The sequence below is a fragment of the Balaenoptera physalus genome (genome assembly GCF_965194825.1).
Source record: "Balaenoptera physalus genome assembly, chromosome: 7".
Classification (NCBI taxonomy): Eukaryota; Metazoa; Chordata; class Mammalia; order Artiodactyla; family Balaenopteridae; genus Balaenoptera; species Balaenoptera physalus.
In genome coordinates, this window is record NC_138886.1 from 7,196,545 (window position 1) to 7,224,542 (window position 27,998).

A 27,998-nucleotide genomic window follows, 5' to 3' on the forward strand; every position below is an offset into this window, starting at 1 on the left:
TCCAAGGCTTACATCCACACCCGGGCCTTACTTTCCCCATCTGTGGTTTCGGGATAACAGACGTACCTCCTGGGCACTTGGAAAGCGCCCACTGGCTGTTCACCGTATGTTAGCAGGAGCTGTTCTCGGTGGAATGTGAGGGTATTTTTACTTTACTTTTTGAACTTCCCCAAGTTTTCCAAACTGCTGTTATCATCAGAGAAAAGGCCACCAGTGTGGTTTTAAATGGAGTGAAGAGCCCTGAGTTGGGGGGAGGCGGGGGGACGGCTGGGCCTCCCACGATTTGTTCATTCATTCCACTCAGGCTTTGGGAAGTGGGTGGGCGGTGTTTCCACATTGCTGTTTTTTTCCAAAAGCTAACCAGCTCCAGATCCAGCGCTTGGGCCACCCCAAGCCTGAGGTGGGGCAGTGGGCACTGGTGGGGAGGTACCAGACCAGACAGGAGAGGAAGACCTCTACTCTCGAGATAAAGGAGGGTGTTCTAGGGGGTCGCCAAGCCCAGCTGCTCGGCCTCCCCGTCAAAAGTCCCACGACAGAGGCAGAAGAGGGAGGGACTCTTGACTCACTCCTGAGGTCACCTGGGGGGTCAAAGTCCCATGTAGGGAGGAAGGACAGACTCTGGCGTGTCCCAGAGGAGGTGCCCAAGCAGCAGGTAAGGACTCATTGTTAAGGCCAAGGTTGGACACAATGGCCTTTTTTCTTCACCAAATGACCCCTGCCCCAGGGCCCACGTTGGCCCAGCACAAGCCTTGCTGGGCCAGGAGGAAGACAGATCATTTATTGATTTCCAGGAGCCAGGCCCTCTGCTAAAAACTCCACCTACCAGCAAAATTATCACGAAGCTGAGTAAGCCCCAGAACAATCCTGTGAGGTCGCCAACACCATCCTGATTTTATAAATGAGGAAACCGAGGGCCCACATCAAATAAATGGCAGAGCTAGAATCTGAAGACAACTCTGCCCATCTCCCCCAGCCTCTGCCCTTGACCCCAACACCTTCAGCACCTCCAGCCCAAAGGGGCTAGAAGCTGGGTCAGGCCTGCCCACGGTGACTCTCAGTCCTGCCTCTGCAGAGCCCTGGAGACTGGCTGTTGGAATTACAAGGGACGGATGAAAGCAGAGTGGAAGTGCCCACTGCACAGATGGGGATGTGGAGGGCACGGGAGGAAAGGGGCTTGCCCGGTTTGACAAAGGGGATGACTGAGCTGGGAAAAGGACCCGCGACTACTGGCTCCCATTCCAGCGCCCTTCCCTCCCTCCCATCAAAGCTCAGGAGGGCCCGAACCTTAGGCCTCAGCCAGCAGAGAACGTGCTGGCTGTGGGATCCTGGTGGGCCCCACACCGGATGTGTAACAGGGCCTGCGTCCAGCTCATGTCCGGTAGCTGTCTCCGAGGAGCTTCCGGTTTCACGGGGCAGGCAGAGGAGCAGAGTTCATTATCTTCTAGGTGCCCGATAAATGGTCACTCCACAAACCAGTCCACGGGGCTGAGCGGGCCTCAGAGAGCTTGAGGGAAGGGTCCCCCCATGACATGGAGACCTCCAAAGGCTACTTTCCGTTATAGATTTATTTGATATTTGAACCGAGTCTACAAGTTCAGACCCACATGTAACAGATTGCTTCATGGTTGTCAGAGGCTAGTGTGCATTATTTCTGAGGATTACATCCAATGACACGACGCAGAAAACACAAATGGACGAGTGCACATAATCATTAAGACGAGACGCTAAAACGTGCCTTAATGTCCAAGTGACCGATCTAAGGTGGGGACCCTCCTAAAGCGGGGACCCCGGTGACTGATCTAAAGTGAGCTGGCTTCCCGCCACCAGGCGCTGAGTGGGCTGCACGTGCCAGGCGCCTGGGACAGAAACTGGAACCAGAACCTGGGGACCCTGCCCTCCCCGGCGGCAACCTCCTCACGCGGCCCCGCCTCCAAGTGTCCCTTGTGAAGGACCAGGTGGTGACAGGACTGACGTCAGCGGCTGAGGCCGGTAGTAGCACTGGGCAAACTCATGAGCGTGAGGTGGGAAAGCAGAGTCCGCGTGAGGGGGCTCCCCTGGGCTCCTTAACACGGCGACAAGGGATGGGGGTGGGGCTGGAGCACCGTTCATCCGGGGATTAGCCAACCCGAGTCCCCTCCCTTCTTGGAAGCTCCGGAACATTCCCTTTGGCCAACAGTCACAGAAGTGAGAGCCTGCCAAGATACATGAGGGAGAAAGAAAACAAGACACCAAAAACAAGACAAAACAATCCCCGCCCCAGGCGGGGAGAGGAACTACAGACTCCTGGACCAAGGTCACAGCAGATTCGGAAGACATCCTGCAGCCTGCACCCCGGGGGAAGGAAACACAATTCAGTGTCTTGCTGCTCTCCTCAAGGGGAACTGCTGTCCCACCCTGAGACCTTAACTCACTGGCCTTTAGTGTCCTTTTTTTTTTTTTTTAGTTTTTTCTTTTTAATACCCAAACCATCAATTTTCAAAGCTTAAAAAAAATTTTTTTTTTTTTTTTTTTACTTAAAAAAAAAATCTAAACTGCTGCGGCAAACCCCAGGCCTGGCCTCTCCACCTGGTGGCCTGCTTTCCCATGGGCCGTGCCACCACAGCCCAGCCTGGCACCTCTGGGGTGACCGTCCCACAGCTGGTTCACCCTGGACCGCTCGGCTCAAGGCTGGGTGGGCCCTAAATGGTTTTGAAACCACCAAAAAAAGGAAAAGGGAAACACAGCCCACCCTTCCTCAGACACCCGCCATTGGAACTGAACTTTCTTGGGAATGTATAAGTTATCTGGAGGGAGGGGGTGGGAGGCGGAGAAAATAAATACCAAGAACTAAGTAGGTGTCCCTGGACCTCTGGTGTCGCTAGGCCTCTGGGGCAGAGATGGCCTCCAGGGAGGAGGCCCTGATTGTCCAAATACTGTGCTCAGAGATGGACTACAGGCCTCTGATCTCCCCCTCAGGCGCCTGCCCGGGGGGGTGGGGCATGAGTCTCGAGGAGAAAGGGGCCAGCCCCTCAGGTTCGGTCCTGCGGCCCAGCTCCTGCCCCGCCCCCACTGAGAGGCTGGGCTGGTCGTCAGTCAGGGGCTCCTGGGCTCCTGAGCCTGAGGCCTCCCCAGAGGCCCCGCTGCTGGCTGTTCTGGGCAGCCCGTGCTCAGCGCCGGTGGGCGCTCAGGCCTGCTCCTTGTCAGCCCTCCAGAGCCGCTCCTTCACCTCAGGGGGCAGAGTGTTGAACAGGTCCTCCTCCACCACCAGGCCACTGCGCTTGAGTAGGGGGCACTCGCCCAGCTCCACAGGCAGGCACTCCAGCCGGTTGCCCCGCAGCTCGATCTGGGTCAGGCTGGTCAGCTCGCCCACCCGTGAGGGCAGCGACTGCAGGACGTTGTTGCCCAGGTGCAGGGCCCGCAGCTTCCGGCACTGGAAGAGCTCCGGGGGCAGCGCCTCGATCTACAGGGAAGGAGCAGAGGGCAAAGTGAGGCGGGCGCACCTCGGACCTGGGCCTCTGGGCTTCCCTGCCCTGGGCACCAGCACCTTCTCTGATGCCCATTTCAGCTACCCCAGACCCCAGGGACCAACACAATCTGGGCCCAAGTCTGGCTAACTTTCCCCTGTTCTTTAGGTCTCAGCTCTGCAGTCACTTCCTCCAGGAAGCCTCCCTGACCTCCTGGTAACCTATGGCACCCATGTCCCCTGGAGAGCACTGATCCCTTCCGTGGTGAAACTGCTTGATCTCCTGTCACCCCCAGACAGGGGGCTCTGAGAGGGCAGGGCTGGGTGTGCCGTGCTCCCCGCTGTCTCCCAGCGCCTGGCACCCCAGAAGCAAATCACAGTAGCCAGCTACTCCCAATTGCACCCCCTCCTCCACCGCCCAGGGCTCACCAGGAGCCAGGCTGTTGGTCCTGCCTGGTTTAAGAACAAGTTATGAAAGCAGAGCAGCCTGCTGAGAAAATTCCATACCCTTAATTGTTGCTGAGAACTGGGGAGAGCTCACCAATCACTTCCCCTTCCTGGGCCTCAGTTTCCTTACCTGTCAAGTCACAGGCTGATGGTGGGTGCGGGGAACCCAGTGTTGGCCCTTCAGAGCCCCCTCCTTCTGATTTTGCAAAATTTGAATAATGGGCAACACCCACATGCCACTTACTACAGGGCAGGTTCGCTCTGAGCACTGATGCTATTAACTCACTGAACCCTCAGAACTACTTGTAAGTACTTCGTAAACACTCTTTCCATTTTACAGATGGGATAACTGAGGCCCTGAAGGAGCCAGCCTGCCTAGAGGTTCATAGCTGGAATGTGGTGGAGCCAAGATTCGAACCTGGCTCAACAGTCCGTGCTCCAACTGTCCACACTGTTGATGGTGCAGACTGGGTGGGGACCTGCCGTGTCTCCTGCCACACAGGAAGAACCCCATAAAAGCCAGCTTCCTCCCCGCCCTCCTGTGAGCAATCAGCTACAAACACGAGCTCTTACTGAGCCTATTTTCCTACAACCACCTCCTTCAGATATGGTGGGCAGGAGGGACCCTTCCAGCAGGGCAGGAGCCAAGGGACTTGGGCCCAAGCCCATGTGAGGGTGACGGGGAGCTTGCTCTGTCACCGTCCCCATTTTCCCACTGAGAAGGCAGAGGCCATGCCATGAGGGACACTGTGACCGTTTTAAAGGGGACTCCTGACCTGGGGCTCCAACGTGGCCCAGTGGTCAGGAATGGGGCAGAGGTGGCTTCCAGGTCAGCAGGGACATGAAGGTGAGAGGGCAGATGGGAAGCGGGCTCTGGCAGGACGGAGGGGCCAGAGCCTCCCAGAGACCCCACTGCGCCCGACACTGGCCTCCTCTGGTGACACAGACAGTGGCCAGGGAGCGGGAGAGGCTGGACCAGAAGGTGGCAGAGCTGGGGCTCACATCGGAGCTCTCCCCCTGACACGTCCCCTCCCCGGAGCACCCCCCAGCCCAGCAGCGAGCTCTTTCTAGGCGCACGGAGAGAAAAGAAGGTGCCTTCGGTGGCTCAGTGCCCCACCCGGGCCACTCCTGTCCTTCCTCGTGAGGTGTGCTCGTGCGCCGAAGGTGTGAAGTCGTTTCCCGTCACCCCAATCCCGCCCTCTCCCACCTCCTCAGGGACCTCAACGGCTCCCCCATCAGCACTGTCTCCCCCTCAAGTCCACCTGGTCTTTGAAAAAAAGACAACCCTCCCAGGAGCCTCTCCAGGCTTCCCAACAAACCGTTCGGAAAGACGCCGTCTCTCTCCTTGGCCCGCCGTGATCTGGCTTCTGCCGCTGCCCACCCTGGAAACTACCTGGCCAGAGCCACCAACGGTCACTCCTAATCCACTGGACATGCATCTGTTCTCCTTTCACCTGACTCCCCCGTGGGCTGTGTGCCCACCCGCTCCTGCCTGGCCCTGCTCTTCGCCGTCCATCCCAAAGGCTCAAGCCAGACTCCCCTTCCTTCCATCCTTTCCCCCGTGACCTCATCGAGGACCCGTCTTCACCCAGGAGCCTGGGGGGATGACGCCTTGAGCTTCAGGCTGACTCAACCTGGTCCCTTGGATGTCCCAACATGGGACCTACGCTCTCCTCTCTGAAAACCTGTGCCTTGTCCCAGACCTGGCCTAAATGACCCTCCAGCTACCCAGGCCGCCATGTGAGAAAACTCGAGTCACGTCAGACCTCTCTCTCCCCACATCCAATCCCGCCCACGTCCTGTGGATTCCACCCCCGAAGTCTCCCCCACATCCGTCCGTCCCGCCATCCCTGGCAGCCTTTGCCAGTCCAGGCCTCGCCCCCGCCTGACAGCTGCCCACGGGCTTTCTATCGGCTCTTGACCTCTCATCTTGCCCCACCCCCAATACCCTCGAGTTGCAGCAGGAGCGAGCTCTCTAAATTCCAAGGCAGCATATTCCTTCGTCGCTCAGTCAATGGGAATTCGTGAACGCTTTGCTCCACGTCAGGCACTGGACGAAAGAGCCAAGGTCCTTGTTGTCAGAGGGTCGAGGGAAGGGACGTGAGACAGATTATCTGAAACCAAGTGGGAAGAACAGGAGGCTCCGCAAGCCCTGGCCTCAGGGAAAAGTCCAGATTGCAGGGGCTCAGCTCGCCGCTCCTCCCCCTGGGCTCTCAGTTCCCTGTGGGCAGAGCCTCCTAGACTCTCCCTTTCCTCTTCACCTGGCTAACTCCTCCTTGTCCTGCAGGGCCAGGTGAGATGTCCCCTCCTCCAGGAGGCCCGCCTGCCCTGGGTTAAGTCCGGGTTGAGGCCACTCCTCTGTGCCCCAGCCTAGTCTCGTCCACTGTGCTAACTGCTGGTTGCCTGTCTTTCCCTGAGAGGTGAGCTCAGGATGGGCAGCCGGGGGCTTGTTTGTTCCTAGGTCCCCAGCTCCCTGCTCCACACTAGGAGCGCTCAAAAAACAGTCACCAAATCAATGAACCAATGAATAACCCAACAAGTGGACGCCCACTTATCGAGGTATTCGTTAACATGAGTTTAAACCTAAGAAAACAGAGGCCGAGGGCCTGAGCCGGGCCACACTCGCCCCTGCCTGTCCACTCACACAAAGCCCATAGCCCGGGGTGGCTCACAAGGAACCGCCAGGCCCAGAGGGAGGAAGGGGGGGCGGGGCTCCTGCCTAAAAGGAGGAGCCTGACTAGGACTGGCCCAAGTGAACTTTTTTGCCTACAAAGGCCTCTGGCATTCCAGCGGGCGGGGACAGGACATGATTAAGCACTGTGCTGAACTGGGTGTCAGAGGGTCTCCTGCCTCGGGACAGCGTGCCTGCCCCCAGCTCTTCCTGAGGGGTGACCTCAGCCAACAGGCATGACCTGGCAGCCAGGCCTGGGGTGAGGAGCTGGGGGTGGGGACAGGTCGGGAATCGCACCCTCCACCCTCCACTGGCTGGGAAGGCCCATCAAGACCTGGTGCCCACACAGCTCCCGGGACAGAGTGGGCACCATGAGGGGTCCTGGGGATGCCCAAGTCAGCCCCGACTCCAGGGGCAATCTGGCCCCACACTGTGCTCTGGGGGAGCCACTTGGTCCCCCTCAACATGCTAAAGGAGGTGTGTGTTTGTCCTGTGCTCCCCAAATGGGGCTTCTCCCCAGGAGGCCAATTTTCCTGACCGGTGGGCCTGTCCCAGGCTCTGGAGGCGGATTCTCCAGAGTGAAGCAGCCTGGGATCTGACCTTCACCCCTGTACGTTCTCACACATGCTCACAGGTATAATTTGAGGGAGGGAGAAAGGATTTGTCAAAATCTCTGTGGTTTACAGGGAGAGAGGCTTAGGGAAGACGGGAGGGGTTCTGGTGGTCAGAGGTCTGGGGTGCCTGGACCCTCCAATCTGGGTGATGCTGGAGAAGGCACGTCCTTTCCTAGAACGGGGCATTTCAGGGGCTGCCTGCCTCCAGGCTGCTGGAGAGAGCTCCTGCCGGGAGGACTCACAGGATGCCGGGAGCAGGGTGCCCAGCGCAGGGTGGACACAGAGCAGGAGCTCCTTAAACCCACGGGGCGGCTTCATGCTGCTGCCGGCAACAGAGGCGCAGAGGTGCTGGCTGGATTGGATCTCCCTCAGCGTCCCAGCCCCCGGCCACGGGCTTCCATCACCCCCAGCCTCACTGCGAGAGTGTCCACCCTGATACCACCCTCCTCACTGCAAGAGGGTTTCCACTCGGAGTAGGAACAAACCGGGAAGACGTTCTTTCCAATATCAACCCCCCTGCAGGGCCCCAGCAGGGGTGGGCAGGGCAGGGGGAGGTCCCCCCAGCAGCTGTGGCTTTGTTTCCACGGCAGAGGCCAGGCCACAAAGCCACAGGACCACCTGCCCTCAACCCCCACCTGCCTACTTCCGTGGAGGGGCCCTTGGGTGGGGGGCTTGTCCAGACAGGCAAGGGGCTGGTGCACAGGAGCCGCCAGAGGTCTCGATCGTCTCCCGGGCGTGGCCTCCAGTACCGCGGGCTCACAACGGTTTGCACAATTTCCTCTCCAGAAAGGCAACTGGTAACAAACCAGCCCTACCTAAGCCCAACTCTGCCCTCTGCCACCCTCAAAACGCAGAGGGGAAAGGGTGTGAGTGGCGCTGGGAGTTGCACCAGTCACCCACAAAGTTTCTGCCCCTGTGGGCCCATCCTGGGCTCCAAATCTGGTCCAGGACAAGCTGAGAAAGACACTGCAAGCTCCAGGCTAAGTCCCACCTCCCACGACCGAGCTCTGAGAGAGCAGGGCAGGCCATGGACCTCCTGCCCGTGCACATCACTGCCTTCGAGGAACCCGCCCAAGGCCACCTCGGGGACAGGCCCCGCCTGACCACACCATCCCTCCTGGCAGGTGAACTCTGCCACGTTCTGCGGCAGAGACGGCCTCCCAACCCCACAGATTCTGATTCAGCAGGTCTGGTCCGGGGCCTGGGAATCTGTATTTTCACCCAGCTCCTCCCAGGGGGTCCTGGGAACCACAGCTGAAGACTCCACACTCAGGAGCACCCCCGCCACGGGCCACTCACCCGGTTGGCCGTGACGGCCAGGTTCTGGAGGTTCTGCAGGAGGCCGATGTCGGCGGGGAGGAAGGTCAGGTTGTTGTGGCTGAGGTCCAGGTAGCGCAGCTTGCGGCAGTAGAAGAGCTGGGTGGGGATCTTCTCGATCTTGTTGCGGTTCAGGTAGAGGCGCTCGAGGTTGGTGAGGTTGCCGATCTGGATGGGGATGTAGGCGATGTGGTTGTACCACAGCTTAAGGCAGGTGAGGCGGTGCAGGTGCTGGAAGCTGATGATCTCCTCGATGGTCTTGAGGTTGTTGTCCTTGAGGTCGATCTCCTGCAGGTTGTGGAGGCTGAAGATGGAGTGGGGGATCCGCTCCAGGTCGCAGCGGATCAGCTCCAGCTCCGTCAGGTTGGCCATCTTCTTGAGGCTGTTGAGGACGATGAGCTTGGTGCCCTCGTTGTTGATGGACAGCTTCTGCAGGTGCACGCCCACGTCCGTGACCACCTGCGGCAGCTTGCTCAGGTTGCTCTTGAGCCGCAGCACCTTGAGCCGCTTGAGCTCGCGCAGCCCGTCGATGACGATGTAGCGGTTGTTCTCCGCGCTCAGGTTGCCTGTCAGGTGCAGCTCCTCCAGCGTCTTCAGGCTGTAGATCCACAACGGGATCTCCTTGATGTCCGTGAACTTGATGTGCAGCGCCCGCAGGTTCTCGCGCAGGAAGGCCAGGGCGGGTGCCTCGATCTTGGCGGCCGTGTGGTACAGCCACAGCTCCTTGAGGCCCGTGAGCTGCGCGATGCTGGGCGGGATGGTCACGTCGGGGATCAGCTCCAGCTTCAGCACCTCCAGCTCCACCAGGTCGAACACGGTGTCGGGGATGCCGCTGAGCATGAACAGGTGCAGCTCCAGCTTGTCCTGCGCGTTCTTGGTGAGCCGCTGCCGCAGTTTGTCCAGCGTCCACTCGTTGTTGAGGTTCAGCTGCCGCAGCTTGTTCTCACTCACCTCCGACAGGAAGACGGCAAAGCGCTTGGAGTAGAGCGGGTCGTACTGGTCGATGAGGTGCAGCATGAAGGCGAAGTCGTTCTTGACATCGGGGATGTCGCTGTAGCTGCTCTCCTCGCGGATGGACTCAAATGAGTACTTCTTGAGGGAGCGCCGGAGCATCCACCAGAGCGTGTACATGCAGATGAGGCCATAGAAGATGACCAGGCTGATGTAGAAGGATGCCAGGATCTTGAAGAGCGTGGCCAGGGGGTGGGCGCACCGGTACGTGCGGTAGCCCGTCAGGCTCTCAATGTCCACGGTGCAGTCCACGTCGAACTTGATGTTGTGCACGTAGTAGACGGTGTAGCAGATGATGAGGATGAATTTGATCACCTTGATGATGGTCTGCCGCATGTAGAGACGGTACACGATGTCCCCCTCCTCCACGTGGGTCCGGAACTTCTTCACCTTCTCGAACAGCGCCTTGGCCTGTTCCCCCTCCTTCTTGTCCAACACGCCCGTCTCCGAGCGGTCCACGATGCCCTGCTCGATCCGAGACTTGGTTCGCTGCAGCATGGGCACGGTGGCCTCCACGTCCTCGCTGACCGTCGACGACTTCTTGTCCGTGGAGCCGTTCATCTTGCTGAAGGCCGGCTTGGGGTCGCTCTCCTCCACCACCGTCTCCGACAGGGCTCGCGTGGTCCAGGGCGAGTCGAAGCACTTGAGCAGGATGGACACAAAATGCTCCAGCTTCGAGCTGGTGCGAGGGAACTTGAACCAGAAGTTGCTGCAGGCCAGGAAGATGAGTGTGTGCAGAAGCACCAGGTAGGGGAAGTACTTGGCGAACCAGTGCAGGCGGTTCTCGTAGCACACGGCGTCCACATAGTTGTACTGGTGCCTGTCCAGGTCATACTTGATGCCCGTGGGGCCAGCGTCGGGGGTCGGCAAGATGGTGGAGTTGGGGTAGCGGGGCTCTGGGCCGGGGGCCGCCCAGCCCCGGAACGAGTCGTTGCAGGAGTCCTTGGTGACCCACTTACACGGCAGGCAGATCATCTTGTCCTGGGTGACCTGCAACGTGCCGCCAAAAACCGCGATCATCAGCATGACGATGGAGATGTAGTCGGTGAACACGTCCCACCACGGCTTCAGGATCCGGTACGCTGGCTGCGTGTCCGCAAAGTAGCGGAGCTCTGTCACCGGAATCATGGTTCAACCTGAAAGGGACCCACGGGAGGGGGTTACTGCAGGGTGGCCTGGCTTTCTGAGACCCGGGGGTCAGAGGCAGGAGACAGTGGACCCACTGTCCAAAATTCTACCTCAAGTCTAGCTGTGAGTCACACTAGCTGGGCAACACTCATGGGCCAGCCCACGGATCGGCCTCTGTCCGGGAACCATATGGTCACCAGGTGGCTGGGAAACCACCAGAGGGAAGGCAGGCAGCCTCCCCATTCCACAGACAGGAAGGCTGAGCACTGAGATCCAGGCCACGCTGACAGACCGCGAAAGCAGCCTCCCAGGGACCCCCACATTTCAGCAGGAGCATTCCCGAATTCCTGTCTAGACTCCATCCTGTTAATGATCAGACCAACCAGAGGGGCTAGTTGAAAACTTCCAGTTCACTCGGAACCAGCTGCCACGAAGCTGCGCCACTGGTCCGAAGAGATTTATTCAAAGTGTGAGAAAAGCCGAATGCAGAAGAGGGGGCTTAGTATGAACTCACTTTTTTTTTTTTGGCTGCGCCACGCAGTATGTGGGATCTCAGTTCCCTGTCCAGGAACCAAACCCGTGCCCCCTGCAGTGGAAGCCTAGATTCCTACACACTGGGCTGCTGGGGAAGTCCCTAAATACCTGTGTTTTGACAAATGGGTCTGTTTCTGTTGGGAGAGGCACAAGGGTGCCCAGGTTATGGGACGGGGCCGCATTATTTTGATTACCTATAATATTAATAGTGACAACAGTAACAAATACTTCATAAAACAGGGCCTCCCTGCAAACACCAGATGCTTCCCATCTCATCTTCCTCGGGCACGCCGGGACGGGTGAGGACAGGAGGAAAGCAGACCTAGACCCCTTGAGGGAACAGAGGTGCTCAACAGAGAACGTGTGCCAGGCACCGGGCTGGCCCTTACCATGGAATCCTCCTCGTGGGGTCCCTTTGACATCCAGATGCAGGGTCTATCTTTGGCCCCATTTTGCAGATGGGACAACTGAGGCTCAGGGGAGTCACCTGCCCAACGTCACTCTACTACTCAGGGCCAGAGCCGAGATCCAACCCAGGCCTGTCCCTCCACCGCCCCACTCGGGTCCTCACCACTGCACAGGCTCGCTGCCCACCTGCCCAAGGCCCCATGCAGAGCAGGGCCGAGAGACGGAGCCCAGGAGTCCAGCTTCCCTGCCCCCCCGGGGTTCCCAGAGCTCAGGTCACCGCAGGGCCAGCAGACCACCACCTGCCCCGAGCCGGCGGCTCCAGTCCAGGGGTCAGCCCTCCTGGTGAGGCCGGGATCACAGGCCAGGGTGAGAGCCTGCCCCACAGGAAGGCCCGGGCCCCCTAATGACCAGCTGGCTCCTCACACCACCCACACTCCTGGGCAAGCAGCCGTCCAGGGGAGGGCCTGCTGAACCACGCAGCCAGCCCCCAGCTGAAAGACACCCCGACACCCCTCCCTCCCTTCCTGGCTCCCCAAGTCCACATCCAGGCAGGCGCCCAAAGATCGGGGACCGGAAGGTAGGAGGGGCCAGGACAGAGGGCCCAAGAATGTGCAACAGCCTTCCCCTGGAGAGTCCGGGATGAGACTGCCAGGGCAGGATGCCAGACGCGGGGGGTGGGGGCGGCGGATGGCCAGGCAGGATGTGGTGGCAACCTCACTGCTCCGGGGGAGTGGGCGTGTCACGTACTGGAGAGCACTCAGCCTCTCACGGTGAGGAGCTGTCTCCGGGCCCTGCTGTCCCGGGGCTTTGCTTATGTCGCCTTCCTAACTCCCTCTGGGTCTGAGGTGGGAACTGTGCACAGCTCCGTCACAGGTGAGGGACCCTGAGGCTCCGAGAGGTGGGAGACAGTCCTATCCACCGAGCGTGGCTGGCTCCTCCCGCCCCCTGGCCCCCAAACACCTGTCCCGAAGCACGTTCTAAGCTCTCCGTTCAGCCCTTGGCCCGTTCCTCTGTGGGTAATAAATGTGACCACTAAAAGGCCCCTGCCCCAGGGGGCTCTCGGGCCAGTGTGAGCATGTGGGGAGGGGTGGGAGAGACGGAGGAGTGTCCAAATAACTAGACTCGAGTCAGGGCAGGGGGCAGCCATGGCTATGGCAGGAGAGATGGATGCCACCTCCCTGCTGAGAAGGGCTTCGTGCAGGGGACGGTCCTGTGCTGGTCCCTGAGGCTGCCGGTGCCTCCTCAGCCCAGGCCTGCGCCCATGCCACTGTGCCGAGGAGGCCTCAGAGGTTCAGAGGGGCAGAGCCAGGGGCCCAGGTCACACAGCTTAGAAGGGCAGGCCCGGCCTCGTGTGGGGGACCTGTCTGGGAGGGGTCACCCTTTAGCTGCACCGTGTTTCTGCCTCACCTCTGCCACCAACTCACTGTGGGACTCTGGACAAGTCACTGCCCCTCTCTGATGGCGTTTTGGGAGAAATCAGGAAAGAAGGTGCAGGCGCCAAAGCCCAGGCTTTAGTCCCCAGGGTGCCAGGGACTGCGCCTTCCCCACGACTGGCCCCCAAGAGGAGACGGCCAGGTGGTCGGGGCAGCCCCTCTGGAGTGGAGGTGACGGGGGGCGGGGGGGAGCCAGCAGCCGAAAGCATGTGACCTGTGTGCAGGCCGGGGCTCTGCTGCTTCCTTGGCCTCGGGCAGGGTCCTCTCTGGCTCTCAGCCTCAGGTTCTTCACAAATGCCAGGGGCAGATTCCTCGCAGGGCTGCCCGGAAGAGCCCAGGGGACTCCATGCTTCTAAAGCACTTAGGACAGAGTAGGGCAGCAGGCAGTCTGCACTGGTGTCATCAATCTTCAACCTTTCCTCCAGATGCTGCTGGAGGACAAGGGTCTACCGCACACAGCAGGTGCTCAATAAAGGTATCAAGAGAGCGCCTGAGGAGGGATGGGCAAGAAGTGGGGCGGGGAAGGGCGGGGCCTGGGTGGTGGGCAGGGCCACAGCTTCAGATGGGCGGGGCAAGGGAGGAAGCTGAGGCAGCTTTGGGCCCCCTCCCAGTTCCTGCCCAACCCGGAGGGCCCTGGGGGGAACAGCTCCTGTTCTGAGAATGAGGGCCCAGCCCAGAATCCTCAGGAGCCCAAGAGGTGCACACTGTTTTGGCACCCTTTCTTTTTTTCTCACAACAGTTTTATTGTGGTAAAATACACAAAATATAAAATTTACAATTTTAACCATTTTTAGTGTTTTAACCATAACAGTTCAGTGGCGTTCAGTACGTTCACTTTGTTGCACAACCATCACCAACCATCCATCTCCAGAATTCTTTTCATCTTGCAAAACTGAAACTCTGTCCCCACTGAACATGACTCCCCATTCCCACCTCCCCAGCCCCTGGCAACCACCATTTTCCTTTCTATCTCTATGAATTTGACTACTCTAGGTATCTCATATAAGTAGAATTGTACAATATTTGTCTTTTTGTGACTGGCTTCTCTCACTTAATATAATGTCCTCAAGGTTCATCTATGTCTTAGCAGGTACCAGAATTTCCTTCCTTCTCTAGGCTGAATAATATTCCTCATGCCCATTTTATAGATACGGAAACTGAGGCTTGGGGAGAGAAGTCACGTGCCCAACTTCACACTGCCTGTCAGGGATTAGAGGCCACCTTCAAACCCAGTTCTGGGGTGGAGCGCTGACAAGCAGCACTTCCAGGAAGCCATTCAGATGGAGCAGATCCCAGCTGACAGCTGCCCCAGGGCACACCTGGGGGTGGTCAGGTAAGCACCATAAGGGAAAAGGGGCCTTTTTTCCTAGTTACGGAAAGTTCCCTTTTCAGGAAGTTTCCTGTAGGCAGTGCATTCATCCCTTCCCTGCACTGAGGCCTCGGGCCCTCCGCAGCCAGGACTGCCCCTAGCAGAGGTGTGCAACAGCTTCTCTCCCGGGGCCTCAGTTTCCCCGTCAGGAAGGGAACAGAGAATCTGTCATGGATGTGCCCACATTTTGTATAAGGTGGTCAAGGTACCAAGGGGCACGTGATCCAGGCCTCCGCCCACCCTGACACCTCCCTTCCCACTGGCACCACCACAGACACTCCCTGGTCCTGGCAGTCCCTGCCTACAGCCAGCAGGGAGGGAGAGGCGCCTCCAGCAGCCAAGACTTGGTTACCCATCCATAAAATGCACATGGTAACAGATGCCCTGCCAAGCTCTCAGGACTTTCAGGAAGTCACAGGAGTGAGGTTTCCCCGACAGCCTGTGGGGGGCGGATCTCAGGCAGGTGGAGAGCAAGGAAGAAGGGTGATGGGAGCTTGGAGGGAGAGGGCCAGCCGGGCCAGCCTGGGCTCTGCCACTCAGCAGTGGAGTGACGCTGGGCAGATGACTTCACCTCTCTAAGCCTTAGTTCCCCCATCTGTGGAATGAGGCTAAGACAGATGCAGACCTGGCCCCCGACAGCAATCCTGACTTCAACAGACAGTCGATGGGTAGATGAAAAGAGCGCAGAAGCTGAGCACGAAGGAAGGAAACGGAAGAAGGAAAAGCACCCAAGACGCCTGCCCTGACACCTGGCAAAGGGGCAGAGTTAGGTGGGGCCAGGCACAAAGGAGGCGGGCAGGAAGCAGATCCTGGTCCCTTAAAGAAGCCTCTAGAATACAACAGGGCCTTTTCAGCAGAATAAAGGAGCTCTGTATGTAATGCCATTTTGGAAAAAAAGCGAGATCCAGAATAATAAATAAATACAATCCCATGCTGATAAACCCTGACCAACTTGGGGAACGGCTCCCTCTTAAAGTGGGAATAGGAGGCAGGATGAAAGGAAACTGGAATTTTACCAGCATGCCTTACCTTTGTGATTGAAAAGTAGTACAGAATTTAAAATAAATAGAGCCTAGAAGAAAAGAAAGAAAAAAATAAGCTCTCAGGTGGAGAGTTCAGGTGTTCTTTTGTGGCTCTCAGAGGGCAGTCTCCGGAGGGTGATGGGGAGTTGAGGGTGATGGGGAGTCAGGTGGAGTCGGGTCAGATCAGGTCTCTGCCCCAAGAGATGGAGAACCTGGAGAGGATCCTGAATAGAGGGCAAAGATTAAAGGGTTGAAATCGAGGTGGCTGAGAAAGACAAAAAGGCCCCGTGCCCTGCTGTCCTCTGAGCTCCCGTCCAGCTAACCCTCCTTCTTCCAGAACAGATGCATTGTTTAAAGCTACAGACTGCGCCCGCCTGGAGGTCAGGGCTTGACACCCACCAGTGAGGTGGGGTTCACCCTGGCTGTACCAGGCAAACCTCATGGGCAAGAGACCACCAAGGGGTGGGGATGGGGGCAGACAGGGAGCCCTACAGGATGGGGACCACTCCAGATTCAGCCCAGTCTCTGTGTAGAGCCTGGAATATCGAAAGTGGAGTAAAGGTTTGCTGAACTGGGCTGAGCCAGGAGGGAGAGGAAGTAGGAGGGAGGTTGGCAATTGTCAGGGAAAAACTCTAGGACAAAGGTTTAGTCACAGGAACGTTCAGTTCATCACGGTGTTATTGATACCCCAGGAAAACTGGAAATAATCCAGATGCCTGTTACTGGGTGATTGGTTAAATACCTATTAAATGATCAGATGACGGACTACTATGAAATAATGGAAACAAGTTAGAGCAAAACACTTGATGACATGACAAAATATGTCAAATGCAAAAAGTAGGTAACAAAACTGTGATAGAGTAATAAGCCTCCTGCAATAACTTAGACGTATATTTGAAAAATATTGGCGGTGAGATTAGCCTGCTGTTTATAATCTTTTTCACCCCAAACTTACCCCTATTTTCTAGTATAAGCATATGTTACTCAGGTAATTAAGAAAAAAGATTTTAAAAAATCAAGATTCCAAAGGATCAAGAATAGCTAAAACAATTCGGAAGAATAACGTGGGAGGAGACTTACCATAAAGCTCTAGGAATTCAGCCAGTGTGGTGCTGATATGGGGATGGATGGATGCACCAGAGGACTGGAAGAGTGAGCCTAGAAACAGACCCCGAAATTTCTGGAAACTTAGACATGACAGTGTCCATGAAAGGAGCGGGCTTAGTTACTCACATGAAAAAAGCATAGCCCCATCTACCTCCTTACAGGAAAATAAATTCCAATGAGTTAAAGACCTAAAGTAAAACTTGAAAATGTTTAAAGAAGAATCTAAGAGACCATCTCGATGTCTTTAAGACAGGGAAGGATTTCTTATCACAAAGAATACAAATCCTTACAGGAAGAGATTGATCTATTGATCACATTAAAGTTAAAATGCATGCACATCGAAGGACATAATAAACAAATGAAAAGAACCCACAGACCTGGAGGAGATATTTGCAATAGATATAACTACCAAAGGATTAATATCCAGAACAAATATAGAACTGCTACAAATATATGAAAAAGACAATCCCACAGGCAAAAAAAGGCAAAACATACGGCTAGACAATTCACGGGAAAAAAATACAAAAGGGAATTCATGGATGAAACAATTCTTAATCTTTACTAATCGGGGAATGTAAATTAAGACAGTCACGTGCCATTTCGCTCCCTTGCGACTGGCAAAAATGTTGAACTCTTAAATGAGGAGATAGAATGTACGTATGCATCCTCCAACGGAGCAATTTCGCTCCTAGGTAAAGATCTTAGAGAGTCCCTTTACACATACGCGTGAAGCCACAGACAAGAATGATCACTCCGGAGCTGTTCCTAATAGCAAAAAATCAACAACCTAGATGTCCATCAACAGGAGAAAGTATAAATCGCTCTAAGCATCCGGTGAAATGCTAAAGCAGTAAAGTTAGTGAACTTCAGCTACACGTATCAATATGGACAGACCCCAAAACAATGCTGAACCCAAAAACAAGCTATAGAATAATACACACCTTATATAAGGTTTTCTGTAATGTACATATCTAAGTGTAGTGAAGGTATAAACACATGCATGGGGGCTTCCCTGGTGGCGCAGTGGTTAAGAATCCGCCTGCCAATGCAGGGGACACGGGTTTGAGCTCCGGTCCGGGAAGATCCCACATGTCGTGGAGCAACTAAGCCCGTGCGCCACAACTACTGAAGCCCGCGCGCCTAGAGCCCGTGCTCTGCAACCAGAGAAGCCAACCGCAATGAGAAGCCCCCGTACCACAAGGAAGAGTAGCCCCCGCTCGCCGCAACTAGAGAAAGCCCGCGCGCAGCAACGAAGACCCAACACAGCCAAAAATAAATAAACACATGCATGGAGAGCCCCAAAACCAAGATGCTAATTTCATCTAGAGAGGGAAGAAAATGGGATTGGGGAAGAGGCTTCAATTGTGCCTGAAATGATTTGAGACAGGGAGAGAGAGAAGGGGTGTGTGTGTGTGTGTGTGTGTGTGTGTGTGTGTGTGTGTGTGTGTGTGTGTGTGTGTGTGTGTGTGTGTGTGTGTGTGTGTGTGTGTGTGTGTGTGTGTGTGTGTGTGTGTGTGTGTGTGTGTGTGTGTGTGTGTGTATCTGAAGCAATTATTGCCAAACATAAAAGTCGAACAGAGCTGAGTCCTGGGTACAAAGATATCTGCTCTAGCTTTATAACGTTCGTGTGTGCTTAAACTATTTCATACAAAATTTACCGGAACAAGCATCTGTTTCTACCCCTCCTGGCCGCTCCTCTCTCTGGTCCTCACACCTGCTGGGCTCAGCCGGAGGCAGCCTCTACTAGATGATCGCCAGGGCAGCAGATTCAGCTCCTCCTTCCAGCTGGCCTGCTCCTGGCGGGCGCGGTGGCACCTGCGGCCTCTGAGGACACTGCAGCGTGCAGCATCAGCCCTGCCCGGTCCTGCCCCGCCCCAGGGAGATGCAGAAGTGCGTAGGATGCAGCTAGACCCTTCCCACTGTGCAGCACACGCAGGTGCAGAGAAGCGGGACCAGGTTCCTGCGGCAGAACTAGGGCAACCCAGAGAGCCCCTCTCCTCCCCATGGCGGCAGGCACATCTCGGGGAGTGTGAAGAGCAATAGCTTTAGAACTGGGGAGACATGGGTTCAAATCCAGCTCAAGCATGAAATAATTCCATGACTCCAGGCAAATTATTTAGCCCAAGCCTCTGTTTTTGCAACTTTAAAATAAGAACAGTGCTACCTACCTCATAGATCTGTATACAGTGACCCAAAAGATGTCCAAGGGATATTAAGTAATAATAAAATAAAAGATGTTGACCAGCATATAAAATATATGATCTATCATGTATGATAAAACAATATAAAATGTCACGAAGCAACAAATACTTCATGATTCCAGTATGTGGTACTTAAATTTGCTACTTTTGTGAGTAGAAAAAAATACTTGGGAAAAAAACAAAAGCCCTCCCTCACCATGTGGTTTCTAAATATTGTAGAAGAGTTTACGAGAAGTACCTGCCATCTATCATGTAAGAAAAAGGTTAGCTTGCCCCTGCCTGCCCTACCCAGGTAACAAACACGCTTCGACAGGGCGCAGGGAAGCAACGCCTCAGGGTGGGTGAGCTCAGACCCCGGGACGAATGACTTTTCCTCTCTAAGCCACAGTTTCTTCACCTGTAAAATGGGAATATTACAGTACCTCAGAGGCTTATTGTGAGAATTAAAAATAACATAATGCACATGTTATGGGACAACCCAAGGCCTGGCACAGAGGAAGGTGCACTATACTTATCCCAACCCACATGCCATTGCAGAAACCCACCCAGAATTTAGTGGGGGAAGACACCCAGGAGAGCGCTGAGCCACAAGCACAAATACCTTCAAGCTTCCCCAAGGTCCCCAGGACCTCCCAGGACTCAGACACCACACTCAATGGCCTTGAACTTCTGGAGCCCAGGCTCAGGACCCCAGGACAGGACAAGAGAGGACAGAGAGCTGGCGAGCGGTTCGCAGAACCACCCCTTAGGTGTCCAGCCTGGTCCATGTTGTTGATTTCCTCCTGAAGCTTCTCACAGATGGGGAAAGAAGTCAAAGAAATGACTCGCTGCCCCCTTGGGTGACCACCCAAGCACGCTCCACCCCCATGCTGGCCTGCAGAGATTTGGCTTTCACACCTGAGCACCGGCAGGCAGGCCAGGCTGTGGGTAAACAGGGCACAGAGAGCCTTTTGTTATAGCCCAAATAGAGAGGCTGGGAAAACTTCCCAGGCGGGAGGGAGGGGAGGCAGGAGGCTTGCGCCCCTCACCCCTCCTCTCGCCCCTCCTCGTACCTTGGGGAGGCTGCCCCTCCAAGGCTCTCCCAGGGAAGGGGGAAGGGCCACCCCCAAGAGGCCGGAGGAAGACACTGGGTCACGGGTCTTGTCCTGGGAGTGCTCTGGGCCTGTGAATCTGCTCCTCGGTCAGCACCCTGGGGCCTCCTCTGCTCCCAGAGCAGGAGGGGAGGAGAGGGCCCGCTCTGCTGCACACGGCCCACACCAGCCCCAGCACAGGCACTGCCCTGGAGGTCCCCACACCCAGCCGGGGAGAGTAGGCAGCTGCGGGCTGGGGGGCACCACCTGGCTCCACGCACCCTGCGTAGAAGGGCACACCCTCACTTTCCGGGGAAAGAAGAGGGGAGCCGCCCAGGGTGGGAGGGGGGAGGGAACAAGTTTCAGTTCCGAACTCCTCTCCGTGTGGGCTGGGCCTCCCAAACAGGTTGGTCCTCATGCTCCTAGTGCACACCTGCAAGGGTACCTGTGGCCTCCGGTGGGGGGGGGGGCGAAGGGTGACAGGTGAAGGACACCCACCTGGGGCTTCCCGCAATGGCTCCCCGAGGCAAGCGCTCAGAGGCAGCAGGCCAGGCCTGAGGCTCAGGCCGTCCCCTCACCCCACCAGGCTGGCGTGTTACTGACATGAGCTCCGGGTCACTGATGTGGACTGCGGGCCAGCATTGCGCCTGGCACTTCCTGGGCCTCGGCCCGCAATTTCCAGGAACACAGGTAAGGCGGCTCCCCACTTCACCAGTATGTGACCTTGGGAAAGTCACTTCCCTCCCAGGGCTCTGGTTTCCTCATCCATGAAGTGGCCACTGAATCTATTCCTGGTAGGGCGGTGGTGAGGACTGAATGAGGCGGTCCATAGAAAGCGTTTGGCTCAGGGCCTGCCACGTAGTAAGACTCTGTAATGTCAGCTGCTGTTATCATCATGGGAGGTTTTATCAGTCCCTTTAGGGGTGTGAAATCTGAGGCCCAGAGAGGTTAACTGACCTGCCCAAGGCCACACAGTTAGAAGAAGATGATGCGGAAGATCACCCAGGTCTGCCTTTCCATTGTGCCCACCTGTCACTAAGGCCAGCAGGTCTCCTGGACCTACCTGGGCACCCAGACCCTGGAAATGCTTCCTGGGACAAGACCCCCATTTCCAGAGGGGTACATGGAATCAAGGTCTCTGCAGGGAACTCTAGCAGGCCATACTCAGGAAACTTTGGGAGGGAGTCCAGCTCTGGGTTTGAGCCCGGAAGCCAGGTGCTGGGTCTGGGCCCATGGGGGGCAGAAGGGCCTTGAAGACAGGCCTTGATCTGCTTTGAACACCAGCGCCGCTTTCCTAGACAGCGTACGAAAAGTGGGCAGGAGCACCCAAGGGAGGCCGCAGACTCATCTGCTGAGATCCAAGGGGACTGGGACCAAGGGGGCCTGGCCGAGGGTAAGCCGTCTGTTGCCTGGCTCTCTGGGCTGGTGGGGGGCTGCCCCCAGGGATTCTGACCCAGGGCACCAGCCGGGAGATGTGACAGAAGGATTCCTATGCCGCCCCACCCGGTCGGCACGTTTGCCAACAGGCCAACTCTGCCGGGGGCATGAGGTTGGCAGTGGCGCCTCTGAGGGTGCCCAGGTGCCATGTGAGAGCCATGGAATTTTACAGCCACTTCTACTCCAGTGGAACACGGCTCCCGGCATGAGGCTGTATCGCAGTGTCTATTTAATTTTGAGGTTTTAAGTCCTCAAGAGACAGTTAAACAAAGAACTTTTTACGAGATGTGAGATGCAGTAGAAACGCGTCGGGAAAGCGCACAGGGAGATGGTTTGTGGCTGGGTGTAAAAGCTGTTCTAGAGACCTCATCCGCTCGCACATGCACACTGAAATCCAGGGCCTGAGGGAGCCCAGCCCCGCCTCCACACCAAGGGCGAGCCTTCTGGCGGCAGCTGGTGGGGACCGGCGCCGACAGTCGCCCTGATCAGTGTTGGCCGGCACAGTCGGCAGACCCCCAGCCTCATGACAGCCTGCGGAGTGTCTTCAGAGTGCAGGTTCCTGGGCCCACCCCCCAACTCGGACTCTGGAGGCCTGCGGTGATGGGTCCAGGGGAACCAGCATTTTGAACAAGCTCTCGGGCGACTCTGAAGCACCCTGAAGCCCGAGAACCTAGAGAAAGAGACAAACGGAAGGTGGGGTAGAAAGAGCACAGGCCGCCAAGGCAAACAGACCCGGGTTCGCGTCCCGGCTCTGCCACCTGAACTGTACGACTTTGGGCGGGAGCCCTCGTGCCTCGAGCCCTGGTCTCCTCGCCTGTAAAAGTGACACAACCTCACCCAGGAGGCGGTGGCGGGTAAGATGGCAAACTTCACAGTGACTGGCGCACCGCCTGGGCTCGGACCGCGGCCACCGTGGACGTGAAGGCTCTGCTGCTGGAAAGAGGGCAAGCAGAGCATCGTCCACCGAGAGGCCAGCTCCCAGGCTCCCATAGGAAGCGGCCCCAAGTGGCCTGTGCCGGAAGGAAAAAGACTCCAAGAAAGACTGGGAGAAAGAAACAGGGGAGAGGGAGAGGGTCCGGACGGAGAGCTGAACACCGCCAGCCGAGGGACGCGTCTCTGCACAGACCTCACTCCCAGGGTGGTCCCTGCCGAGCCAGGCTGCCAGGCCGGGGGTTCTTCCTGCCGAAACCCGGCCTGAAGTGTCTACGCCCCAGCAGAGCATCTTTAGACCCAGGTCCCAGGGCAGCACCCCCCGTCTCCCCACCCCATCGCCCTCAAGGCTAAAATCTGAGAGGAGCGTCCAGGGGGACCAAGATCGGGCCGTCCACCAGGACAGCCAGGTGAACGGACTCAGGGCCAGGCTCAGGCCAACGCAACACAGCAGCCCCTGCCTCAGGCAGACAGAGGAGGGCCAAAACCTGGAGGCCAAAACCTCTCAGGCTGGCCCACGCCATTCCTCCCTGGCACAGAGGAGGAATTCTGATCTCAGATAAGTAGGACCTGCTGCTTCCTGCTCATCACTGGCCAGAGACCTCCGCTCAGGCTTCCCCTCTCGTGGGGGGAGGTAAGAGCTCCTCAAAACCAACAGGAAACTCCTACAGGGCAGGGCTGGGGTTTGCTGACCTTGTCCCAGTAAACAGGATAGTCAACAAAATCACACATCAGGCACTTCCCACCCCGTCTGCTGCTGAAAATGCCCTGACAAACAGCTCAAAAACCCCAGAATGGGAAGACAGGGGAGCAGTGGGGGTGGGAGGAACGGGAGCACGTCGGGACCTTCTGACAGGACTCACCCACAACTCTACCCTCGCCTGGGAAAGAGGTCCAGGGCGGACCATTAAATGAAACAGAGCAAGCCGCAAACCAGCAGCTCTAACAGGACTTGGTTTTAGGAAAATAAGCAAATGGTAAAAATACATGTGGGAGAACCTACCCCTCCTCACTCGAATCTCTGGAGATAGAGATCAAGGGAGACTCTCACTTTCTACATGACATTAAAATCAAGACATTATAGGGACTTCCCTGGTGGTGCAGTGGTTAAGAATCCACCTGCCAATGCAGGGGACACGGGTTTGATCCCTGGTCCGGGAAGATCCCACATGCCTCGGAGCAACTAAGCCCGTGAGCCACAACTACTGAGCCCACGCACCACAACTACTGAAGCCCGTGCGCCTAGAGGCCATGCTCCGCAACAGGAGAAGCCACCGCAATGAGAAGCCCACGCACCGCAACGAAGAGTAGCCCCCGCTCGCCGCAACTAGAGAAAGCCCAAACGCAGCAACGAAGACCCAACGCAGCCACCAAAAATAAAAAGCCTAGATGGGAGAGGTGGAGGCAGGGAGCCCTCGGACACAGAACAAAGTACCCCAGCCCAGGATTCCAGGACCTGGCTCAGGTCCCACATCCCTGCCTTCTTCCCGATGAGTTTGGGCAAGTTGCTTCCTCCCTCTGAGCCCCAGTTTCCACGTCTGTAAACGGGGGATCAAGGCCACTCCCTGAGCTTCCGCAAATGACCAAAGAGATCACTGATAAGGTTTGTTTTACAAATTATTAAGCAGCTTATACATACACCTGCTATGATTAGGGAACACGTTCTAGGACACCCTGTGCCACCTTCCCTATATCAACATATTTAATCTTCAAAATACCCTAAAGGGAGGCAAGGGGCTAATATTATCCTCTTTCCATAGATGAGGAAACTGAGGCTCAGAGAGGTACACTGACTGGCCCACAATCACTTGTCGAGCATGTGACAGCTGGGGCTCAAACCCAGGTCTGACTACAAAGTCTGGGTCCTAACCAGTGCACGCTCCTGCCTTTGGGAACTGTTTTCCAAAGCACAGGCCAAGGAACCCCCGTCCCCAAAGACGTCCACGTGATCAAATGAGTGTGGGGAAACACGACTTGCTAGCTCCCTCTCAGAGACTCGCCATGCTCTCAGTGAGCTCTGAGACATCCTTCAAGGCTCTGAGAAGTCCTGCAGCACAGACTACGACAAGGTATTGTTCCCGGAGTCACCTGACCACTGTGACCAAAGAAACTGGTGTTCCACAGAACACACCTCAGGAAACGTGGTCACGAGACGGCATGAACAACCACCCGGAGTGACAAAAACCAGGGGTTCGCCATACAAGTTCACGCCAGCCTGACTATGGCAGCCACGTGCTACTCAGCTGGCCACTGAGTCAGGAGAAGGAGGAAGAATTCTGTTTTCTGGCACCTCTGCCCTAGAAGCCCAGGCCTTCCAGCGAGAAAAGCAAAGGGCTGCAGGGACAGAGACACCACCCTTTGCCCTCCAGGCACCTGCTCGGGCCGTGGCTGGCCTGGAGGGTGGGGGGTCCAGTCCTTACCCTGCGGATGGCTCTGCTATCTGCGAGTTGGCTGTCGGTGCTGAGGCTGGCCCACGTCTGTCTGGGCAGGGTCCTGGCATTCCTTTTGCTCCATGGAAGCTGCCTCCCTACAAGGAAGCAAGAGCTACAGTCAGCAGGGACGTGTGTGACTATCAGCGTTACCTGCTGTGCTGCCGACAGTTTCGGAGCCCCTGCTCGGTGCAGGGCCTGGGCTGGGCTCTGGGGTGATGACAGAGAATCAGATAGTCTGCAGGGGATATGCCAAGGCAACAATTACAACTGGCTCTTGAGAGCCCGGGGCTCTGCTGGGGGGAGCCCGGGCCCTATGGGAACATGGAAGAAGCACTAGACCTAGACTAGTAGGGTCAGGGAAGGCTCCCCAGAGAGGGTGTTGCCTGAGCTGACTGCTAGGGAAGAGTGGGAGTTGGAGAGAGAGCATTCCAGGGAGAAGGACCAGCACATTTGCCTCGAGGGGAGAGAACACGACATCTAGAGCCTGCTGAGTGGTCCTGGCTGGATCTAGGACTGGAGGCGGGAAGTGGCGAGAGGTGAGCTACAGCAGGGTGAGCTAGATCCAGGCAGAGACACACCCTCAACCCAGACACATGAGTTCGACTCAAACACAAAACCCAACCATCACCTATAGTCAAGAAGCATTTAGTGAGCATCTACTACATGCCAGGCACTCTGCTCAGAACTGTTCACAGGAGCCAACAAGACAAGTTAGGAGGGTGGGGAGAGAAGTGTGGTCAGGCTACAGCAGGGTAGGGGGAGTATTTAAACCAGCCAGGCGCTGGGAGTGTGGCCCAGCCATCAAGGAAGGCCAAAGGACAAGGAGGAGTTAGCAGGAAGGGGGGCGGGGAGGCGTGGTTACACAGACAAAGGGATCATGGAGCCTTTCAGCTGTTTACACCACTGAACATTTATCACACCTACTCAGTTCTAGGCACTGTGCTAGGAGGAAAGAAGCAGGAGATAGTTTCCAGCCTCACAGGGAGACAGTCAATAACCCGGCAATCCCATACAGAGTGATGGCAGCTAGACAGTGAAGCACCTGGGTCTATAAAGGCACAGAAGCCATGGGAGCCAGCCTCTACCCCTACCTCTACCCTCCTTGGCAAAGAGAGGGATACCCACTGAGGCTGGGAAAGCCAGTCACTTGCCCATGACAGAGGCAGGCCCAGAACTCAGGCCTCTGGACTCACTGGCACTGATTCTTCTAACCCTTCCTCTTCCAGGGAACACACGCTGACCACCCCCTACACGTTCACCCACAGCTAATGCCTCTTTCCTCTGGGCTGCCTCTGTAATATTTCTAGTATTATGCTGGCCACTGTATCAACGTATTCCTGTCTGCCTCTCCTGCCAGACTGTAGCCAGGGACTGTGTTCTCGTAGCACCATTCCTGGCCCAGACCAGGCACTTACCAAAGGATGGTTGAATGAATGAATGAATGAATGAATGAGTCAAGGGATGGAGAGGTGGTGTGCTGGGCTCCAGGGCCCCACATCCAACCCACCGGACTCCCCGTGAAAGCCTGTGAAAACCCAGAATCACCTCCACTCTCAGGAGAGTCAGGAACCAGGCCGATCCCTTCGCTCCAACTCCTGCAGGCGAGGTCCAGGCCAAGCCAGCTCCCTGAGTTCTGACCTACTGGGACAATCCTCAGGAGCTTCCACTGTCCAGAAAGGCCATTCGAAGTTTGCAGAGGAAACAGCTTCCTAGTGGGTGTGCCCAAGGGATGGAGTATTTGGTTGAGTTCCAGGGGAAAGTCACAAATATTTCTTGGGCTCTTGCTCTGTGCCTCACAGCCCCCGGAAGGCAGAGGGGCATTAGAGCTAACCCCAAAGAATCTCTAAAACTGGGAAGACAGGGAGGCAGGGGCCAGTCATTCATGCCCCAGCACCTCTCCAAAAGCCAGTCCTCCAGCACTGTCATCTGTCCTTGCCTCCCCTCCTGAGCCAGAGGAAAACTTGACCTTCACGAAGGCAATGCCAGTGTGACTGAGCCGTGGGCACTGCCCAGTCCCTCTGAACAAAACTCTCACTCCCCCATCCCCTCCACAGGAGGGATCACCAACATCAGACCTCCTCCTCCTGCCTCCAGTCTGTCTGTCTGCCACTCTGTCTGCTCAAAGGGCAGGATACAGTTCATCAGGGGTAAAAGGTACCCCTAATGGAAAAGGTGGGAGAGACCCCTGGGAGCCTTTCAGCTCCCCCAAATCCTTCCTCCACAATTTAGGCCCAAATTCCCTTTCCCGCACCAAGCTCTCTCCCTCCTCATCCTCATACCTCATCCTCAAAAGGCTTCCGGGGGTAGGGCAGGAGAAGAGCCCTCCGGGGAGCATGGTCACCAAGGGGCGGCCCCACCCTTCCAGCCAAGTCCCCACCAGGAGGAGGTTGCCAGCCACCCCCCCACCCATCTCTCCTCCTTTCCAAAAAAGGCAGCACATGCATCAGCTAAGAACCAGCCCAATCTTGGTTCAGTCCAGTCCAGACCAGGGGAGAGAAGCAGTCAACAAAAGGAGCAGAATCATCATGAACCTCAAGAACCAGCGGCTATGCTGCTTCAGCCGGGGAGCCAACTTTGCTGGGTCTCCAGCCCAGACCGCATCAGACCTGGCTCTCAGGCCCATCTGGATGCACAGGACACCGGCAGGGTCCGGAGCCTCGGACCCTGGACTGGGCTTCCCAGCAACCCCAGCCCAGACAGGCCCCACGAGCCTAGCCAGGGATCTGCCCCCAAGTCAGGGCACAGTTCCAGCCCAGTCAAGAGGAGGGAGGGGTGTAAGGGAAGAGGAGGGGGCCAGGAACCCAGGAGAAGAGAGCAAGGGGAACCTTTGAAAACAGAAAAAAAAGCTGCCAAGGAGAAAGCCCAGAGGTGGAACCTCTAGTAAGGGGGGCGTGTGTGTGTGGAGGGGTGAGGATCTGGGGGAACCCAGGGGATGACAAGGGGACCTGGGGAGCCGAGGCGGAAACTCCCGGTTATGCAGAGCGCGGGGAGGCACTGGGGTGCCTGGGAGGGGGCTCGCGCGCCGCGGCACCAGGGAGAGGCGGGGGGCCCCGGTGACCCGGGGGATGGGGAACCCGGAGGTAGGCCGAACTGAGCTGCCGCGGGAGGCCCCCAGGGAGCCGGCCCCGGCGGGCAGAGCCCAAGCTACCCAGGGTGCCCGGGGCCGGGCAGCTGGCCGGGGACGTACAGGAGTGGATTTCGAGAGGTGACAGCTCGCACCCCCTTCCCCACCCCACCCACTCACCTGGGCCCGCCGCGCGCGGCCGCCCAGCCGGCCGCCCCGAGCGCCTGCTGCTCTGTCCCGCCGCCAGCCGCTGCGCCCCTCCGGCGCCTCCTTTTGTTTGTCCCTCACTGCACCACTCAGCCTCCTCCGCCCCGGAAGTGACGTCACCTGCGGGCGCGAACGGGCTACCAGGGCGTTGCCA

General features: G+C 57.0%; 1 protein-coding gene across 4 annotated transcripts; it reads right to left on the bottom strand.

Annotated features, from left to right (window-relative positions):
- Positions 1-1,547: 1,547 nt before the first annotated feature.
- Positions 1,548-27,958, bottom strand: LRRC8A (leucine rich repeat containing 8 VRAC subunit A). 4 transcript variants are annotated; one of them, XM_082468271.1, is made up of 5 exons: positions 27,818-27,958; positions 24,562-24,668; positions 15,404-15,620; positions 8,474-10,638; positions 1,548-3,439 (listed from the first exon to the last, which is right to left on the bottom strand). In XM_082468271.1, exons 4-5 carry the CDS (start codon positions 10,628-10,630, stop codon positions 3,164-3,166), a joined length of 2,433 nt encoding a protein of 810 aa, XP_082324397.1. In that variant the 5' UTR covers positions 10,631-10,638; positions 15,404-15,620; positions 24,562-24,668; positions 27,818-27,958; the 3' UTR covers positions 1,548-3,163. The 4 variants fall into 4 exon arrangements, 3 of the variants coding, with proteins under 3 accessions (XP_082324397.1, XP_082324396.1, XP_082324398.1); XR_014265478.1 differs by lacking the exon at positions 15,404-15,620 and adding an exon at positions 5,838-6,003 and having other exon boundaries at positions 3,324-3,439; XM_082468270.1 differs by lacking the exon at positions 15,404-15,620 and having other exon boundaries at positions 27,818-27,957.
- Between the last annotated feature and the right edge of the window lie 40 nt (positions 27,959-27,998).

Coding starts and splice junctions, on each gene's coding strand:
- LRRC8A (XM_082468271.1), bottom strand. CDS start 10,630: ATGATTCCGGTGACAGAGCTCCGCTACTTTGCGGACACGCAGCCAGCG. Junction 3,440..8,473: donor TGGCCGTCACGGCCAACCGG/GTGAGTGGCCCG, acceptor CCTTCCCTGTAG/ATCGAGGCGCTGCCCCCGGA.